At 38.5% G+C, this 17,666-nt stretch overlaps 1 protein-coding gene across 1 annotated transcript in view; it reads right to left on the bottom strand.

Annotated features, from left to right (window-relative positions):
- The window catches only part of syne2b (spectrin repeat containing, nuclear envelope 2b), a 96,736-nt gene that overhangs the window by 6,359 nt on the left and 72,711 nt on the right, over positions 1–17,666 (bottom strand). Inside the window, exons 109-120 of the mRNA XM_016536231.1 lie at positions 16,832–16,957; positions 16,193–16,348; positions 13,914–14,072; positions 13,489–13,655; positions 6,220–6,382; positions 5,375–5,562; positions 5,129–5,279; positions 4,541–4,723; positions 3,720–3,857; positions 3,443–3,637; positions 3,069–3,363; positions 215–283 (exon numbers count right to left, since the gene is read on the bottom strand). Of these exons, the coding sequence (XP_016391717.1) occupies positions 215–283; positions 3,069–3,363; positions 3,443–3,637; positions 3,720–3,857; positions 4,541–4,723; positions 5,129–5,279; positions 5,375–5,562; positions 6,220–6,382; positions 13,489–13,655; positions 13,914–14,072; positions 16,193–16,348; positions 16,832–16,957 (1,990 nt within the window). The remainder of the gene's footprint in view (positions 1–214; positions 284–3,068; positions 3,364–3,442; positions 3,638–3,719; positions 3,858–4,540; positions 4,724–5,128; positions 5,280–5,374; positions 5,563–6,219; positions 6,383–13,488; positions 13,656–13,913; positions 14,073–16,192; positions 16,349–16,831; positions 16,958–17,666) is intronic.

Below are 17,666 nucleotides of genomic sequence, written 5' to 3'. Positions count from 1 at the left end.
CAGGAGAAGACTCTTGGCAAACATAAAAACAAGCATCACGGGATTTCAAGAACACGGGCACCTGCTTGAGAGAGGAAGTTGTTAAGCAGTCAGGCAGTGAGCACAAGGCATAAAATGTCTATTATATTTAGAGATGAATGAAGGAAACATATACTAAAGCACGCATGTAATGTGCAGTGACAGTGCTGACAGCATGCAGCAGGCTGATGCCTACCGGACACAGCCTTCAGAGCTTTAGATGTAGCTTTAATAAATGACTGAGAGCTCTCAGTGACTTCTACATCTGCAACAGAAGAGTGGCAGACAGACAGTGATCTAGAGACAAAATAATCTAGACTAATAGAGAGTCATTTAACAGACAGAGATCTAGATACAGTATAACAGGGAGGCAGAAAACAAGAAGATGTACAGCAGATACACTACTAGAGCATTGAATAACAGCTCTAGATACACCAATCTAATTCATCATATGGATCATTCGATAATTGGGGTACATTTCACAGCAATGAAAAATGCAAAAACAACATGCTTTCTCAACAAAAAGACTATTGGTTTCTTCATATATTTCATCAGTGCAACATATGCTACTTGCCAAGCTTAAGCATTAAAACGCCATTTTAAAATAACACTGAAAAGAGATTTTTCAAAGTTACAAATAAAAATTATTGGAGTTTTCCAAGAAAATACTATTTCAGTTTTTCCTATACTTAAAAATTGCACATTTCCTGTAATTCAGTGTGTTATTGTCCATTTCTTTGGAATTGTTTGTCAAATGTACTAATTGTTTCTACACCATTTGGTGTTTTTTAACTATATCAGCCATTTCTTAGTTGCAGGTGGTTGTACAGTTAGTAACACAGTTGACAGAAAGTTGTGGAAATAAATATTGCAGAAAGAAATATTTTTTTAGAAATTCATTTAATATGCTAATATTGACCTCAATTTTTAAAAATAATTACTTTGAACTCAAAACCCAATGACAAAAAAATGGACACTGCAAAAACGGTAATTTAAGGGACATCAAGGTAATTTCAAGTAATAAAATATTATTTTTGTCAAGAAAATTGTTATGATCATCAATGGACATGAAATGTACCCTAAATTGTAGAATGACTCATATAATAGATAAAGAGATCTAGATACAGCATTACAGATTACTAGTGCATCTATATACACTAATACAGCACTGGATAGTATACAAGGACATCTAAAACACTCACATAGAGAATCCAATAACAGACAGAGATCTAGATTCTCTTTAAACAAGCAGCAAAAAGAGCTCGACATTTACCTACAAGTGCAGTAGATAGCAGATAAAGAGATCAACAGAGCGGCAGATTACAGACAGTGATAGATATACTCTAACAGAGTTAGACTCTAACTATCTGGGCACTCTAACAGAGTGTCATGTAAGAGACAAAGAAATCTAGAAAGACCCTAATAGTGCAACATATAGCAAAAACAGAGATCTAGAAACTCTAACAGAGCGGCCTAACACAGACAGACAGATCTAGATACACTTTAATAGAGCTGCAGAGACCAGTCTTTAAAGAGTTACCTGATAGGGCGCTGTAGAACGTCAACTCCTCATCATCCTCTGGAGATGAAGATCCACCCACATCTACGGTGTGGTCCCACTCCAGTGGGATTGAATCCACACTGACGGGGGTGTCACGCCCTGAGCGCTCTAGAGCAGGTGGTATCAGCTGGTACACAGCCTGGCGTACTGTTAGAGAAACATCAGAACTCATCGCAGCCTCCTCGTCCTCCTCCCTCTCCCACACCCCACTGAAATCAGCCGAGTCCTCCGGATCTGTGTCTCTGTCTGAGAACTCTCGGTCCTCCTCACGCACCTATGAGAAGAAAAAAGTGGGAAGGGTTAAAGTCAGTAATCAAGTCAGGAGAGTATCGTTCAGTGTTTGTGAGATGAGTCGTTTCAAACTGACTGGGCGTCTGCTGATAAGACGGTGGTGGAATCGGGCGACTCTGCCAAATACTTCCTGGCAGTATGAGTGCAGCTCCTCTAGTTCATCTTCAATGAGTACGGCGTCCAGCGGAGCACTCTTCTGGATCAGGTTCTCTCCAAATACAATCAGAGCATCGATCTTATTTGTGTTTAGAGTGATCTCCTGCTGAAATGCCTGCAGGAATCAAATAACAAATTATTTTTCACTCTGACTGTGTGACCAGACTTATTCAACCTGTTTAACTGTTTAATAGTTACAATAGCAATTTTTACATAAAATCAGAGTGTACTGACGTTTAGTTGACGCATCTTTTCATGGATATCACTCTCTGAAAAATGCTCCACATTGGTGAGCTGAAGGTCCATTTCAGTCAGCCAGACCAGAATCCCCTCCCTTGTTCCTTCAAAGTCTTCACGCTGGGATGTGAAGTGCTGCACAGAGGAGAAGCATTTAGAGCTCAGTAACGTTTTAGAAAATTCCCTCAATTTTTAAAAATAATTACTTTGAACTCAAAACCCAATGACAAAAAAATGGACACTGCAAAAACGGTAATTTAAGGGACATCAAGGTAATTTCAAGTAATAAAATATTATTTTTGTCAAGAAAATTGTTATGATCATCAATGGACATGAAATGTACCCTAAATTGTAGAATGACTCATATAATAGATAAAGAGATCTAGATACAGCATTACAGATTACTAGTGCATCTATATACACTAATACAGCACTGGATAGTATACAAGGACATCTAAAACACTCACATAGAGAATCCAATAACAGACAGAGATCTAGATTCTCTTTAAACAAGCAGCACGACATTTACGACATTTACCTACAAGTGCAGTAGATAGCAGATAAAGAGATCAACAGAGCGGCAGATTACTAGATATACTAGATATACTCTAACAGAGTTAGACTCTAACTATCTGGGCACTCTAACAGAGTGTCATGTAAGAGACAAAGAAATCTAGAAAGACCCTAATAGTGCAACATATAGCAAAAACAGAGATCTAGAAACTCTAACAGAGCGGCCTAACACAGACAGACAGATCTAGATACACTTTAATAGAGCTGCAGAGACCAGTCTTTAAAGAGTTACCTGATAGGGCGCTGTAGAACGTCAACTCCTCATCATCCTCTGGAGATGAAGATCCACCCACATCTACGGTGTGGTCCCACTCCAGTGGGATTGAATCCACACTGACGGGGGTGTCACGCCCTGAGCGCTCTAGAGCAGGTGGTATCAGCTGGTACACAGCCTGGCGTACTGTTAGAGAAACATCAGAACTCATCGCAGCCTCCTCGTCCTCCTCCCTCTCCCACACCCCACTGAAATCAGCCGAGTCCTCCGGATCTGTGTCTCTGTCTGAGAACTCTCGGTCCTCCTCAAGCACCTAGTGGGAAGGGTAAAAGTTAGTAATCAGTCAAGAGTGTATTGTTCAGCATTTGTGAGATGGGTCTTTTCAAACTGACTGGGCGTCTGCTGATAAGACGGTGGTGGAATCGGGCGACTCTGCCAAATACTTCCTGGCAGTATGAGTGCAGCTCCTCTAGTTCATCTTCAATGAGTACGGCGTCCAGCGGAGCACTCTTCTGGATCAGGTTCTCTCCAAATACAATCAGAGCATCGATCTTATTTGTGTTTAGAGTGATCTCCTGCTGAAATGCCTGCAGGAAGTCAAATCACAAATTATTTTCCATTCTGATTGTGTAACCAGACTTTTATACATAAAATCAGAGTGTACCGTACATTTAGTTGACGCATCTTTTCATGGATATCGCTCTCCGAAAAATGCTCAACATTGGTGAGCTGAAGGTCCATTTCAGTCAGCCAGACCAGAATCCCCTCCCGTGTTCCTTCAAAGTCTTCACGTTGAGACGTGAAGTGCTGCACAGAGGAGAAGCATTTAGAGTTCAGAAACATTTGAGAAAATTGAGGTTTGCCCAAAAAAGGTACACTTTGTTGTCATGGAAACGAAGAATTGAAGGTCAGAGATGCAATTAATTTTAACATTTTCTCAGGTTTTTAGGTTTATTAGGTGCCATTTCCAAACCAGTCAGTATTTGAGAATTTAATATGTAATAAAAAGTACTGTTCAAAACTATAGGGTTGGCAATATTTTTTCATGTTTTAAAAAAAGTCTCTTATTCTCACCAATGCTGCATGTATTTGATTAAAAGCACATTAAAAACACAGTAAAAACTGTAATGTTGCGAAATATTATTACAATTTAAAATAACTATTTTCTATTTTAATTTATTTAAATTTATTTCTGTGATGGCAAAGCTAAACTTTCAGTCTTCGGTGTCACATGATCCTTCAGAAATCATTGTAATATGCTGATTTGCTGCTCAAGAAACATTTCTTATTGATATAAACAGTTGTGCTGCTTGATATTTTAATTTAAACTTTCATACATATTTTCAGGATTCTTTAATGAATAGAAAGTAAAAAAAACAGCATTTATTCGAAGTAGAAATCTTTTGTAACATTACAAATGTTGTATTGTCACTTTTGAACAATTTATTGTCTCCTAACTGACTAAAAGAAATGTATGACTCAAGTCTGACCTTTAACCTGCGGAGCACAGTGGCCACTCTCTTCTGTAACGTATCCCAGCGCTGGTTTCCCTCGTGCACCATCAACTTCAGCTTACTGGCACCATCTGTCCGGTTCTCTCGTGCCAGACGTCGGTATTGTTTGTTCACCAGCTCCAGCTGTGTCAGGCGCTCATGGACCTGGCGCTGGAACGCCTGCATGCGCGTATGTTTAAAAACAGTGTTAATAGTCCAATAGATTACGTCTAGACAATCACAAATTTGAAAGCCACTACACTCTTAAAAACAGGTTATTTATTGCCATTTATAGTTCCATGAAGAAGCTTAAACATCCATGGAACTTTTCCATTGCACAAAAGGTTCTTTATACTTGAAAAAAGGTTCTTTAGATTATTAAAATGTTCTTTACACTAAGAAAGTCCTTTAAAGAACTCAAATGTTCTTTGGGGAACCAAAAATTGTTTTCTTTGGCGTCACGGCGAAAACCCTCTTAAGCGTGTATTTCAGTATTAATTTTAATCTGTATGAGAGTTCTGGTGCTATTACTCAGATGATGAACAGGCTACTATGAGTGAAAAAAAACCTTAAACAGATTCAGACCTCAAACTTTTTGAGTTCCTCTTTAGCACAGGTGTAGAGTACATCTTTGGTGGCAGGGTTGGCCGCTGTACGTTCTGCCGTGTTCAGCCACTCTTCAAAGCGCGAGTAGTCATCCAGGAACTTGCACCACAGACGCCATGTCTCCTCGATCCTGCAGGGGACAGTATAGAGCACAGTGGTTAGAGAAAAAAAGCAAATGCGTGACATTATGCAACAAAACATGCTGATTTGGGTGTTTGTATTGACCTCATTCTCCTCTCCATAGACATGGCACATATGTTCCTCCAGCGGCGGTCCAGGCTGAGCGTAGTCTGCTGAATGGAGTCGTTCTCTCCATCACTGCCACAAGCGTCCGCATCATGCAGCAAAACGTCACACAGGGTCAAAACAGACGCTACACCCTCTGTATGCTGTTCGATGTCTCTCTGCAAGTCCTAGTGGAGAACAACAATATCACATTCTAAAGGCCTGCTCACACCAAGGACAGGAACTATAATGATAACTATAAAGTTTTAATAATTGTTCATATTCTTTGAGAAGAGGAAAGTGTACACCACAACTATAATCATAACGACACAGAGGAGCAATATCATTGGAAGCAATTTCAAAATCCATCCTGCTTTAAAGAGCTTGAGCATTCATGGTGTGAATAGGCCTTAAGACTAATGTAGGCCTATAGTAGTCAACATTTGAAGTGGATCAAAGAAGTTCAAGACAAGACAAGAACACATTTTGTTTTAGGTTTTAGGACAACTTTGATGAAAGGTTTTGATCCACTTCAAATGTTGAATAGTGTATACCAAAAAACTCATCAAACTATCAGTCGTCTAAGAAAGATGACATTGCAAAGACATCAAAGTAATGCAAAAGGCTACATCAATGTCATCTCATATTAGGTGAAACTTCATGTAAATTTTCAATAATGGAGTAATATACACTTAAAGATAAAGATGAATAAGCTTTAGTGTCTCTCTTTACCTATACTCACCCTATAAAGCATTGGTGCTTAGAGAAATCTACCTCAAAACGCATTGTGCACTTTAAACATATATATTAGTTATTGTGGTTTTGTTAATGAATGCACCGATTACCTGATGCTCTGCTAGTTTGCGCTGTATCTCATCACTGTGGCAGACGCTGTAAATGATGGGTTTGGCCAGTTCACCCTCAACGCGGGAAAGCCAGGTACGGAGATTACTCATGTTCTTATCCAGCTGCTGCACTGTCACCAGCGTCTCCTTCAGCTTCCTCACCCTGAAATACAATCAGTCAGTCTTTCATTACCTTAATTGTTTTTGCTGGTATTCAATAGAACAGTGTAAGAGGAGACAGGAAGCAGTAAGAGGGGAGACAGGAACAGAACTGGGAAAAGACCTTAAGCTGGGACTCGAACTCAAGTCTTTTGTGTATCACAACTTTTGTCTATCACATTGTGTGTATCACTTAACAGCAGTTAAGAGTTTTGATTGGTTGGACATTTGCTGTCCTGTAAAACGGTAGTCAGTCACAGTCATCATTTCTTCTATAGAGTGCAACAGTGTCTGTCCACTTTTTTAGTGTCCTTTCTCCCATTTTCCCATTCATTTGCCCCATAGGGGTTTTAAAAAGTGCAATTTCTGTAGTTTAAAAATGATTATTGTAAAAAACAATAATGGTTTATAATTTATCGCAAAAAAATTCCTATGGAGACAATGAATGGGATTTTAACTTTAGAAACCTATAAGATATGGATATAGAAATGGATTCTTGCAATGAGTTTTGTTCTGTGTGGTGCATGAGGAACAGTTCACATAAAAAGCAAACATTCCTTGACCTTGTGTCATTCCTATAGCTAGCCTGCCAGCTGAGGTTTACAAAGACACAATGCAGGACAAAAGGCTTTTTATTAGGTTTGAGTGTGCAGTGACCCACGTCTGGTCCTTCTGTCGCAATCTATTCAACCCAGACCAGAACACTCAGTGTTAGGACTATCTGAGCATGTAGACGGCTTTCACGCCACTCTAAGAGTGACGTCATGTGACTAAGAGGATGGGGGCATTCCTTCACAGTCATGTGACATTTCCAATGGAGGTCTGACCAAAACAAACCGGAGTGCTGATGTGGAAGAAGTGACATCACACAACAACTCAACTGCACATGACAGCAATGCATTGAAGCATTTGCTGTGCCTATCAGAGGGTGTATTCTTACTGTGACAAACATAAGCATTATTTGCATTTATCACATGCAAAATGGGAAAACACTTAAAATAACAGATGCATGAAGTCACTTAGAATATTTGGTGCAATGAAATAAGGTAATGAGACAAGATGTACTCTGTATCACATCAATATAAACATAAAAGCCTTAAAAGATGACAAGATTTAGAAAGATATACTCTTTAAATAAAGCATTAGTAATTGCATAATTCCAAATGCATGCATCTAGCATGTTCTTCACAGCCTGATTTTGGTGCATATCTGTTTAGAATTGAGAACATGCACCATCTGCACATCACCAGCATGCACGTCCTCCCTAGAAACAAGTGTGTTTCCATGCAAAGCAGAATCTGATCAGTCCTGCACTGAAGCTAGTGTTAGCCACAGAACACACACTGACAAAAGCACTGCCCATCCCCCTCTCACAAAACATGCATGGTTACACGAAAGCCCTGTGTGTGTGCAATTAGCAAACACTTACTCGCAGACCGGTGAGGCTCCATGGCTCTCTCGTGTTAGCGTTAGCATGTCTGTCTTAATGGCTGTGGCTGATCTCACACAAGCTCGTTTCACAGACCGTGAACTGCTGTATACATTACTCCCATATGGAAGCAGATTAGACTCAATAATAATTCACGCAAAAGACACGATGCACACATGCGTATCCCAATTCACATGCATGAAATATTTGACAAATATGCATGACAATATTTTGTGCACGTGAATTGGTTTTTGTGAATATATATATTTTTTTCGTGCACGTGAATTGGGTTTCATGCATGTGAATTGGGATACACATGTGTGCATCGTGTCTTTTGCGTGAATTATTATTGAGTCTAATCTGCTTCCATACTCCCACCCTCCTGTCCCTCTCTCATATTCCCTCTCACTGAATGGCCAAGAGATCACATTTACAGTGGAGATGGTGAGGATACTCCATGTTCCCATCACTTTCTTCAACTGCATTACAAATAGGCTACAGCCAGTAGTTTTAAATATTTAGGAACATTTATAGACTGTCATATCACAAACAGCAATTTTGGCATGAGCAAGTATTTTAGAGATGTGTTACAGGAATCTTGTGGAGAGTGTTATGCATTTTATTATGACAATCTGATACAGAAATCAAATCTGAATATTAAATGTAATGCACAATTGTCTTGAGTCGTTAATGTAGCAAGCGTGATTGCAGACAGAGTTGGGGGTTACGCATTACAAGTAATGCGAGTTACGTACAAGTAAAGTAACGCATAAAATTTACAAGAAAATATCTGAGTTACTTTTCCAAATAAGTAATGCAAGTAACTTTGTTTCCCCATCTATTCACTCACATCTCTCCTGTCCCCCATGTTGAGAGAAATTGGGAGTGAGAAACAAAGGCAGAGGCACTTCCTTTAGCCTGAGGCTTAGTAATTTCACTTTTGGTGTGAAAGGGCCTTTACAGTTGCCAAAAAAATTACTTTTGGGGTTTTTGTTATTAAAAATAAACAATTAAGCCCATCCCAGGTGACAAAACGGAATGCAAAAGTAACGTAAAGCATTACTTTCCATAAAAAGTAACCAAGTAACACAATTTTAGTTACTTTTTTATGCAATATTGTAATGCATAACTTCCCCTAACACTGATTGTAGGTAACACACAAAGGCAACCAAATCCTATTTATGTATCAAAAGTTAAACAAAAAGAATTCATCTTATCCCTTACATTCTCAATTTCAGTAGTTACCTTTAAGGACTGGTTGTATTAATTAACCAATTGAAACCAGCTAAAAAACAAACAAACAAACAAATATTAATACGTAGAGGACCAGAAACATTAAGCCATTTTTGAGAAAAACTCTAGCATCATTTATTTGTTGTATGTGGCATTATGGGTGTACAGGGCGAGCCTGAATGTGCAAAACTAATGTCGGGCAAACAGGTAGTAATTACCTGAGCAGGTTAGACAGCATAATGTACTTTTGAAAGTCATTTTCTTTCACATATGAGATTGTTGCCTAACCACAGTAAAGAAAACAGTGTAAAAATACATCAAAAGAATATGTGTATGTTTGTCTTTGTGTGAGTTCATAAGAGTTCAAACAGGGACTTCTACATGTGTTGTAGTCCTCTGTGGTCTGAGATTATGTTCCATGGGCCAAAGCTAATTAAATCCAAACCTATCCTGAACAGATTATTAATCCCAGAAGAGAACACTGTGCCATTCTCTAAGCAACAGGTGGGGGAACTTCACTAATGATCAAGGCAAATTAAAAGAACACATAGAAACAAAACATAGAAACAATCTTCAACACGGAACACTCTAGCTACACTAGCAACCACCTATAGGAACATGCTAAAACCCACTCAGAACAACTGCATACAGTAGCAGTAACAATTCCAAGAAGTAAAAGTGCACTTCAAATACCCAGATGATGCACTTAACTGAAAAAAAAGAAGTGTGGAATGTTGGACACTCACACACTCAACAGCTTTCCTTACATAGTAGAAAGACAGAGACTGTCAGAATCTAATGTCTGATGCAGAAAAGCTAGTTCATGCATTCATGACCTCTAGACTGGACTATTGTAATGCACTGCTAGGTGGTTGTCCTGCATCTTCAATAAACAAGCTACAGGTAGTCCAAAATGCAGCGGCTAGAGTCCTTACCAGGTCAAGAAAATATGATCATATAGAGGAGAACTGGCACCCCGACTGAGACTGGTTTTTCCCAAGGTTTTTTCTCCATTCTGTCACCGATGGAGTTTTGGTTCCTTGCCGCTGTCGCCTCTGGCTTGCTTAGTTGGGTACACTTCATTTCCAGCGATATCGTTGACTTGATTGCACATATACTATTTAAACTGAACTGAGCTGAATGAAGACATCACTGATTCAATGATGAACTGTCTTTAACTGGAAAATTAGTGTTTACTATTGTCATTTTGCATTATTGACACACTATTTTCCTAATTAATGCTGTTCAGTTGCTTTGACACAATCTGTATTGTTAAAAGCGCTATATAAATAAAGGTGACTTGACTTGACTTGACTTAATGCTGGATGACAAAATAACATCAAATTCATACACTAGATAGACAATGCAGGGTATAAGTGTGTAGCATATAATGCATAATTTGGGACATGTCTTGCATCTTCCAACATGTTTTGCACAGACAAGTACCACTCATATTAAAATCGAGTTAATTTGTAGTAATTGTTTCAGGTTCAAATTTCCCTGGCATGCTTAATTTCAAGCAATTCAGCTAAATGAATTAAATAAAGATAAATCTGGGCCACAGGGAACCACGTTGGTGGGCCTCACATAGGCAGAGCTGCTTGTCAAAATCTTTCAGTCTTTAGAAGAGCGTAATTCACGGGTTTTGGGAAGATTCAGAGCACACTTCAGCTCTCTGAAGGGTTTAATTCAATTGTCCCACTTCACGGTTAGTCAGTATTCGATATCCATTCAGGATGATAGTCATGGTGTATAAAGATTGTTAAAACGTGGAATCTTATTTGTGAGGAGACAAAAAAAAAAAAAAACGCACACACACAAACAGGCAATGCTGTCACACACCCTAAAATAAGCTTACGGCCATAGAAACACTTCCAGCTACAGGTGTCTAAACTTCTGAGTGGAAACTGGAAAACAAATTTCCTCATACAAACCACCCACAAAAAAGACCTTAAAACAGGGAGTAGAGAGTTTTAATGAACTTTCTTGAATAGGAATCTTCAAGATCGTGGGGGTGTTTTCAACATAACATCTGTCCCATGTTGGTCCTTTGTCCAGCAAAAGTGAGCAAGGTTTTGTAAGACACCAAGGGTTCAATAATACAATGGCTGCCTTCACTCAGCGAATAGCAGAAGAGCAGACGGACAGAGCTTTGATGCTGATTGGCCGAGGGACACAATAAGTGTAGACAGAAGACTTATGGGACGGCGAGTGGACACAAAGGCCCGCGCTAGCAGACAGCAGCTGCCGCGTGTGCAGATGCTGTGAGGGTGAACTCTGCTGTGATTTTAGCTGACAAAAGAGTCGGACATGTCTGTGTCAACTTCTGTAATCCTGCTTAGAGACTCGTCTCAATCGCACACTCCCATTTGCAAGTTTGAGTGAGTGACACACACAAATATATACACATAAACTGCCATTCAAAAGTTTAGGGGCAGTACATTTTTTAATGGTTTTGAAAGAAGTCTCTTATGCTCACCAAAGCTGCATTTATAAGTTAAAGTAAAAACAGTAATATTGTAGAATATTATTACAATTTAAAATGATTTCTTCTAATTAAAATAGTTTATATTTTAATGTAATATAAATGTAATTTATTCTTGTGATGGCAAAGCCAAATTTTCAGCAGCCATTACTCCTGTCTTCAGTGTCACGTGATCCTTCAGAAATCAATCTAATATGCTGAGAACATTTCTTATTATTATCAGTGTTGAAAAAAATTATGTTGCTTTTTTCAGCATGAATGGAAAGTTCAAAAGAACAGCATTTATTTGATATTGTAATATTATCAATCTTAGTGACCCCAAACTCTGTAAATATTACAAATGGTAATGTATACAGAATATTAACATATCTCTTCAGATGGTCTAAATACAGATTAAAAATCATCTCTAAACACTTGATAGTGACAATGAAAACAGCGACCAGCTGAGACAGGCCCAGGCATGCTGGTGTCATGCTTGTGAACTTTGACCTCAGACACAGAGAAAACAAATGACTTCAACAGCATTATCGACTAAAACACTCTTTTGATGTACACAAAGTGAATTTAAAGGAATAGTTCAACAAAATATACATATAATGGACAGTCAGTTGGATCATTATCTCTGACAGGGTGATCTTGTATCATCCCGAAGGTGTTTATTTTTGGATAACAACACTGTTGACTGTATGCGTGTTGGTTAAACTCGTGCTCATGGAGTCAGTGGTTGATGGGAAGGAATATTGACAGGCGTAAAGCTCCAGCTCAAGGTGAGAGCCGACAAACAGGCAGATCTCGTGCCTGGTTACCTACTGATCCACAAAGCTACTTTTAGTGTCTACATGCACCTGCACAGCCAGTGTTAGCTCTAAAACCTTGACATTAGTGGCACAGAGCCAGAGTTAACATTCAAACCGCTTATAGACATTCAGGAATCTGCTCGGCTGGGAACTATGATAGAAATGTTTGTAGCAAGGCAATATTTGTCTGCCCGCCTGTTTGCAAACCGGATTAAAACAAGCAAGCATGCTACTAACACAATAACGCTGCCAGTTTTTAAGGGAAGAGGAAGCTGCAGGTAAAGAGTGCAACAGGCCACCGGCTTCTTCCCCTTATAACCTCCAAACCCTCTCTTAAGAGGCTTGTTTAAGCAACAAAATTACATTAAATGACATTCCACCAGCTGATCTGCTTACTGTCACAGTGTTCCAGCTGTATTTTGAATTTTGAAGATCTTTACTGACATTGATGGTTCCAAGAAGAATTTTCAAAATCCATGGAAATTTCCACTACACAAAAGGTTCTTTAGATTATTGAAATGTGCCTTTTGTTAAGAAAATAATGTTTCTTTTAATGTTTCTTAACAAAAAATAAATATAGATGCATTGAATGTACTTTATGATGATCCCAGAGATCCAGAACCGAAGACCAGAGAAAATGCAGAAAAGGAAAGCAGACTTGGAGACAAGAAGTCAACAAGCTGGCCAGCAATTTATCATGAAGCTACAGCCACCATCTGTCTAATCAAAGAGCTATCAATCAAACGAAGAGCAGGACAAACCAACCCCCTCCATACGCTTCATCCACCCTGATACCGTCCATCTAGACTGACGCCATCTGTATGTCTACATTTCAATCTCTCTCTCTTGCAGTTTCTGACTCAGTGGAGCTAATGTTTATGCTGCATTGAATGTGACACACTGCACTTCCTGTCTGTTAAATAAAGTGTGACTGAGATCAATTGGATCAATGTCAGATTAACATCACTGTGCTTTACGAAGTACTTTGAAAGCAGTTCATATCCCATGACCCAAGCGCTTTTAAAAAGCCAAAGTTCTCAAGTTACTTGTGCATCACAGTTTTATGGTCACATTCTAGCAGTATTTATAACAAAGGAGTGTTATGTACTGCATCTGATTTGGTGTATTTCGGCGTGACCATGCTCAGGGTTACTCTAAGGTCTTACCTGTCCTCGATGTGATCAAACAGATGCTGCCAGCGTTCGTTGATGTCCTTGATCTTGTCATTGATTTCTGTTTCTTTGGTCTTGTTGCTAGCAGTGATGAGTTGTTCTCCCAGCTGTTTCAGATGTGTCTTATTCTCACTAAAGAGGTTGATCTCCTCCATACAATCCTGAAGAGAGTCAATATTTGAGTGTAAGTGGGCGAGGAAAGTAATAATGATTCATATTTTGAGAGTCATACTCTTGTTGTTTGTTTGCTTACAACATTAGATGAAACAGGAAATTTAGCAAGAAAATGAAAGCAAATAAATGTGGAATAAATATTCGTTTTGCTATTTAGGTTTAGCAAAATACAGTGAAATGCTGGATCAGACAGTACAGTGTATCTGAGGTGGTTTATGCTGGGTGATCGAAGAGCTTTGTCTCACCTTCTTGAGTTTCTCCACCATTTCCTCAATGCTCAGCTCAGCACTGTGTGCCACCTTGTTTTCCATCTGTGTCAGCCATTCACACAGCTCCCGATTCTTCTCATTGAAAATGATCCAGGCATTCAGTCGATCAGCAATCTCCTGCTTACGAAGTGACACCTACAGAGAGATAGAGACATAAAATACATAAGAGATATGACAGCAGTGCAGCTCACACAGAAAGGGAATCTCACTAAACCTGTCAAAAAGATGTGCAGACCATATTTCTCACTAAAATCAAAAGAAAAACATAATATGTTTTTCGCATTTTGGCAATAAAGAATAGACACAATTCTGAGTACCATAATTTTATAAATAAAAAAAAATACAAAAAAAAAAAAAATAATAAATAGTAATAAATAAACAGTATTAATTATGGAAATATTGTTGTACTGCCTTTATACTGATTTTAAAAACAATTACAGCAAATGTTACTGCATTAAATCTAATGAATCAACACTGAGAATACATGGAATTACAATTATATATATATATATATATATATATACAGTATATATATAGTTAAATGTGATCTTACAGTATAGATATGTTTTTGTGACACCTGAACACAATCAATTAATAAAATTAGTCTCAAATTATGTGAACTCAGAATTTAACTTAATAAATTTAATTTAAAGAGACTCATAATATACTCAGGCTCATAATGGGGAAAATAAAAACATTAATTCTCTTCTCTTTTCAAGTTTATGGCAAGGCAGGGTAATGCAATTTTGTTACAAAGGACCCATATATGTGTTTAAAGATCTCCAGCCAAAACATCTTTATGAACCTTGTCACTAGAAAGTTTTAAAATCCTGAAAACTCAACAGCTGCCACATGTGGACTTCACCGTTACCAGGCAACACCTCCACACCCCCCCACAGACACACACTCACACTCCGGCGTGTGACAGACACACACTGAGAGTGATTTCCAAAACAAAGAGCTAAAGACTCCTGCTTCTATTCACTTCTGTGTGTCTTTTCTCTGTGTCCTTCACTCGCTACCATCTGCTCTCTCGTTCCAGTGTTAAAGACCCCCACCCACCCCAAAACTCACACCAGACCCCCAAAACATGACGCCAGGAGACTCCAGCTGATTGATCCAGCACCATATTCATTAAAAACAGCAGCAAGACCCTAATATGAGTGATGCATAGGTTCTGAAAGTAAATCAATACATGGTCACCAGAACAACATACATCAAGGAACTTCACAGGAACAATGACTCCAGCTGAATCAATGAGCACTGATGAGAAAACATTAAACAAATCCTCACATCTGTTTTTGGGTAGTGATGGTGTGCTAACATTGTATTTAAAATAGATGGAATTCCTTTGAGCATGTCGTCTGTGTATGTACTGTAGGTTTATTTAGCAGTATAGCTGGAGACAAAACTGTCTACAAAGGTTAAATATAACAAAACACCCCTTGGTAACACTTTAGTATAAGGACCAATTCTCACTATTAACTAGTTGCTTATTAGCATGCCTATTATACATAATGACTGTTTATTAGTACTTATAAAGCACATTCTGCATGACCATATTCTACATCCCTAATCCTACCCAATGCCTAAACTTAACAACTACCTTTACTATCTATTAATAAGCAGCAAATTAGGAGTTTATTGAGGCAAACGTCATAGTTAATGGTTTGTAAATAGCAAAAATTAGACCTTAAAATAAAGTGTGACCCGTTCTCAAAAGTAACATGTTTAATAAATGAATGAATGAAAAAAAAAAAAAAATTTCATTAATGTTTAATAATTTAGATAAATAAATAGTTTTAATAAAAGCTAATAAATAAGTTATCTTTAAAGTGTAGATTTTTAGTTTGGGTTAGGTTTCACTCAGTAATTATAATTAACTTTAGAAAACAACAAAAAATGGTATGCCTTCATTTAAGATATCTGTAGGTAAACACGTGTTTTCAAATAAGCAAAGTGTTTCAAAAAGCATGTGTTTTAAAAAGCAAATGTTGCTAAGTATCTACACCTTAAACTACATACAAATAATACAGATTCATTCATTATCTTTTACTGTTAAATATTTCCTTAAACTTCTCACACACTACGGTTTATCAGTCAGCTCAATGTGTTAGAGCTGTCAATGTTTAGACACATGATTCCTGTAGGCTTTATATTTGCTCTGTTTCCTCCTAGTTCATCTAAACGTCTAAAGCATAAAATACATAAAGTCACTGCTATGTCTGCTAGGTTAACATATTTGTGTGTCTTACTTTGAGGCAGAGCTCTTCCCACTGGCAGTGCAGATGGTCCACTTGCTCCTGCAGGAGGAGGACGTCATCGGTGAGGATGTACTGGGACAGGTCCGTCTTCATGGTGCTGAGCTCGGAAAGACTGACGGCCCAATCCTTTAAACAATCCTGAACCTCCTGCATAACATAACACACCACCGTCACACACACTCACAGAAAACACTGACACACGTCCCAGCTCTGACTCACGCAATCTCTCTCTCTTTTACCCTGTGGCCCAACGAGATTAAAGCCCATGGGACAAAGAGGGAGGGCAGGAGAGAGAAATAGAGGGAGGAAGGAGGATCACAGCTGAATAAGCCTATAGCAGGGAGGAAGGGAAATCCTAAGTGTCATGCAACACAAACAAAAGCTATTATGTGTGGTTTTAGCACAAGCTAAAAGCTAACTTTCACCATAGATGCTTTTAACTTTACCAAACACCATAACTGTTGAGGTGTGTTTTGAGTACAGTATTTATCAGTATTTTATTTTGGTTCTGTTGCTCTTTTATAGAAAAAGTAGGTAATTCTTTACCCCCAGTCATATTTCAGGTGTATTGTTCCTGTAATATGTCAGTCAACAGTATATGAAGCAGTTCACCTTTTAGAGTTAGTGTACCTTCACAAGGAGGCGTTCCTCTTCCATCTCCTCCTGCTGATCTGGGATCGACTGCTTCAGTTTGGCTCGTACCTCATCCAGGCTCTGCACCTGATCAGCTAGTCTGGTCTCACAGGTCTCCCATTTCTGCAAAATAATTTTAAAAACATACAAATAGAGGCTCCTATAATGCTCTAGCATGATTTTGATATAATAGCTTATATAAGCCTCTTTATATGGGGATGGAGTTATCATTAGTCAGGAAAAGCAAAAATAATGCAGAGAAAACAAAGACAGCTTATATGTGAGGGTAGATCTGTACACACAAACATATGGACAGGTGTCCAGACATCCACTGTGGAAGGTCAGTGTGCACTACATTAAACCAATGTCTCGGCTCAGAGACAAATGAAAAGTTAAGACACGACTAGGGGCAATGAAAACACACATGCATGCACAAACACACACCAGTGTGGGGTTATCACAACAACACACACGCATCTACATGCTAATACTGTACACACATATCACATATACAGCATAATACAAGTAAAACCATATTATAATCCCACATACTGCACAGAGGAAACTCCCAAGAATATGGCACAATGTTGCAGTGCACTGGCATTCATTTTATAAGGTGTTGCATGAGAAATGAAGACAGACAAAGTACTGTGAGAAAGAGAGAGACAGAAAGGCTGAGACAGACAGGGAGAGCTGTAAATCCCTAGACAGGCTTTACTATAAACCCTTTAGCACATGACAAGTGCATACACTCATCAACACACACACACTGGTTTCCATGTTTTATAGGGACATTCCATAGACATAATGGTTTTTCTACTGTACAAACTGT

Source organism: Sinocyclocheilus rhinocerous, unplaced genomic scaffold, assembly GCF_001515625.1.
Source record: "Sinocyclocheilus rhinocerous isolate Xijiao unplaced genomic scaffold, SAMN03320098_v1.1 scaffold4019, whole genome shotgun sequence".
NCBI classification, from domain to species: Eukaryota; Metazoa; Chordata; class Actinopteri; order Cypriniformes; family Cyprinidae; genus Sinocyclocheilus; species Sinocyclocheilus rhinocerous.
Note: the sequence above shows the minus strand (reverse complement) of the source record. Positions and strands in the feature narration are given on the sequence as shown.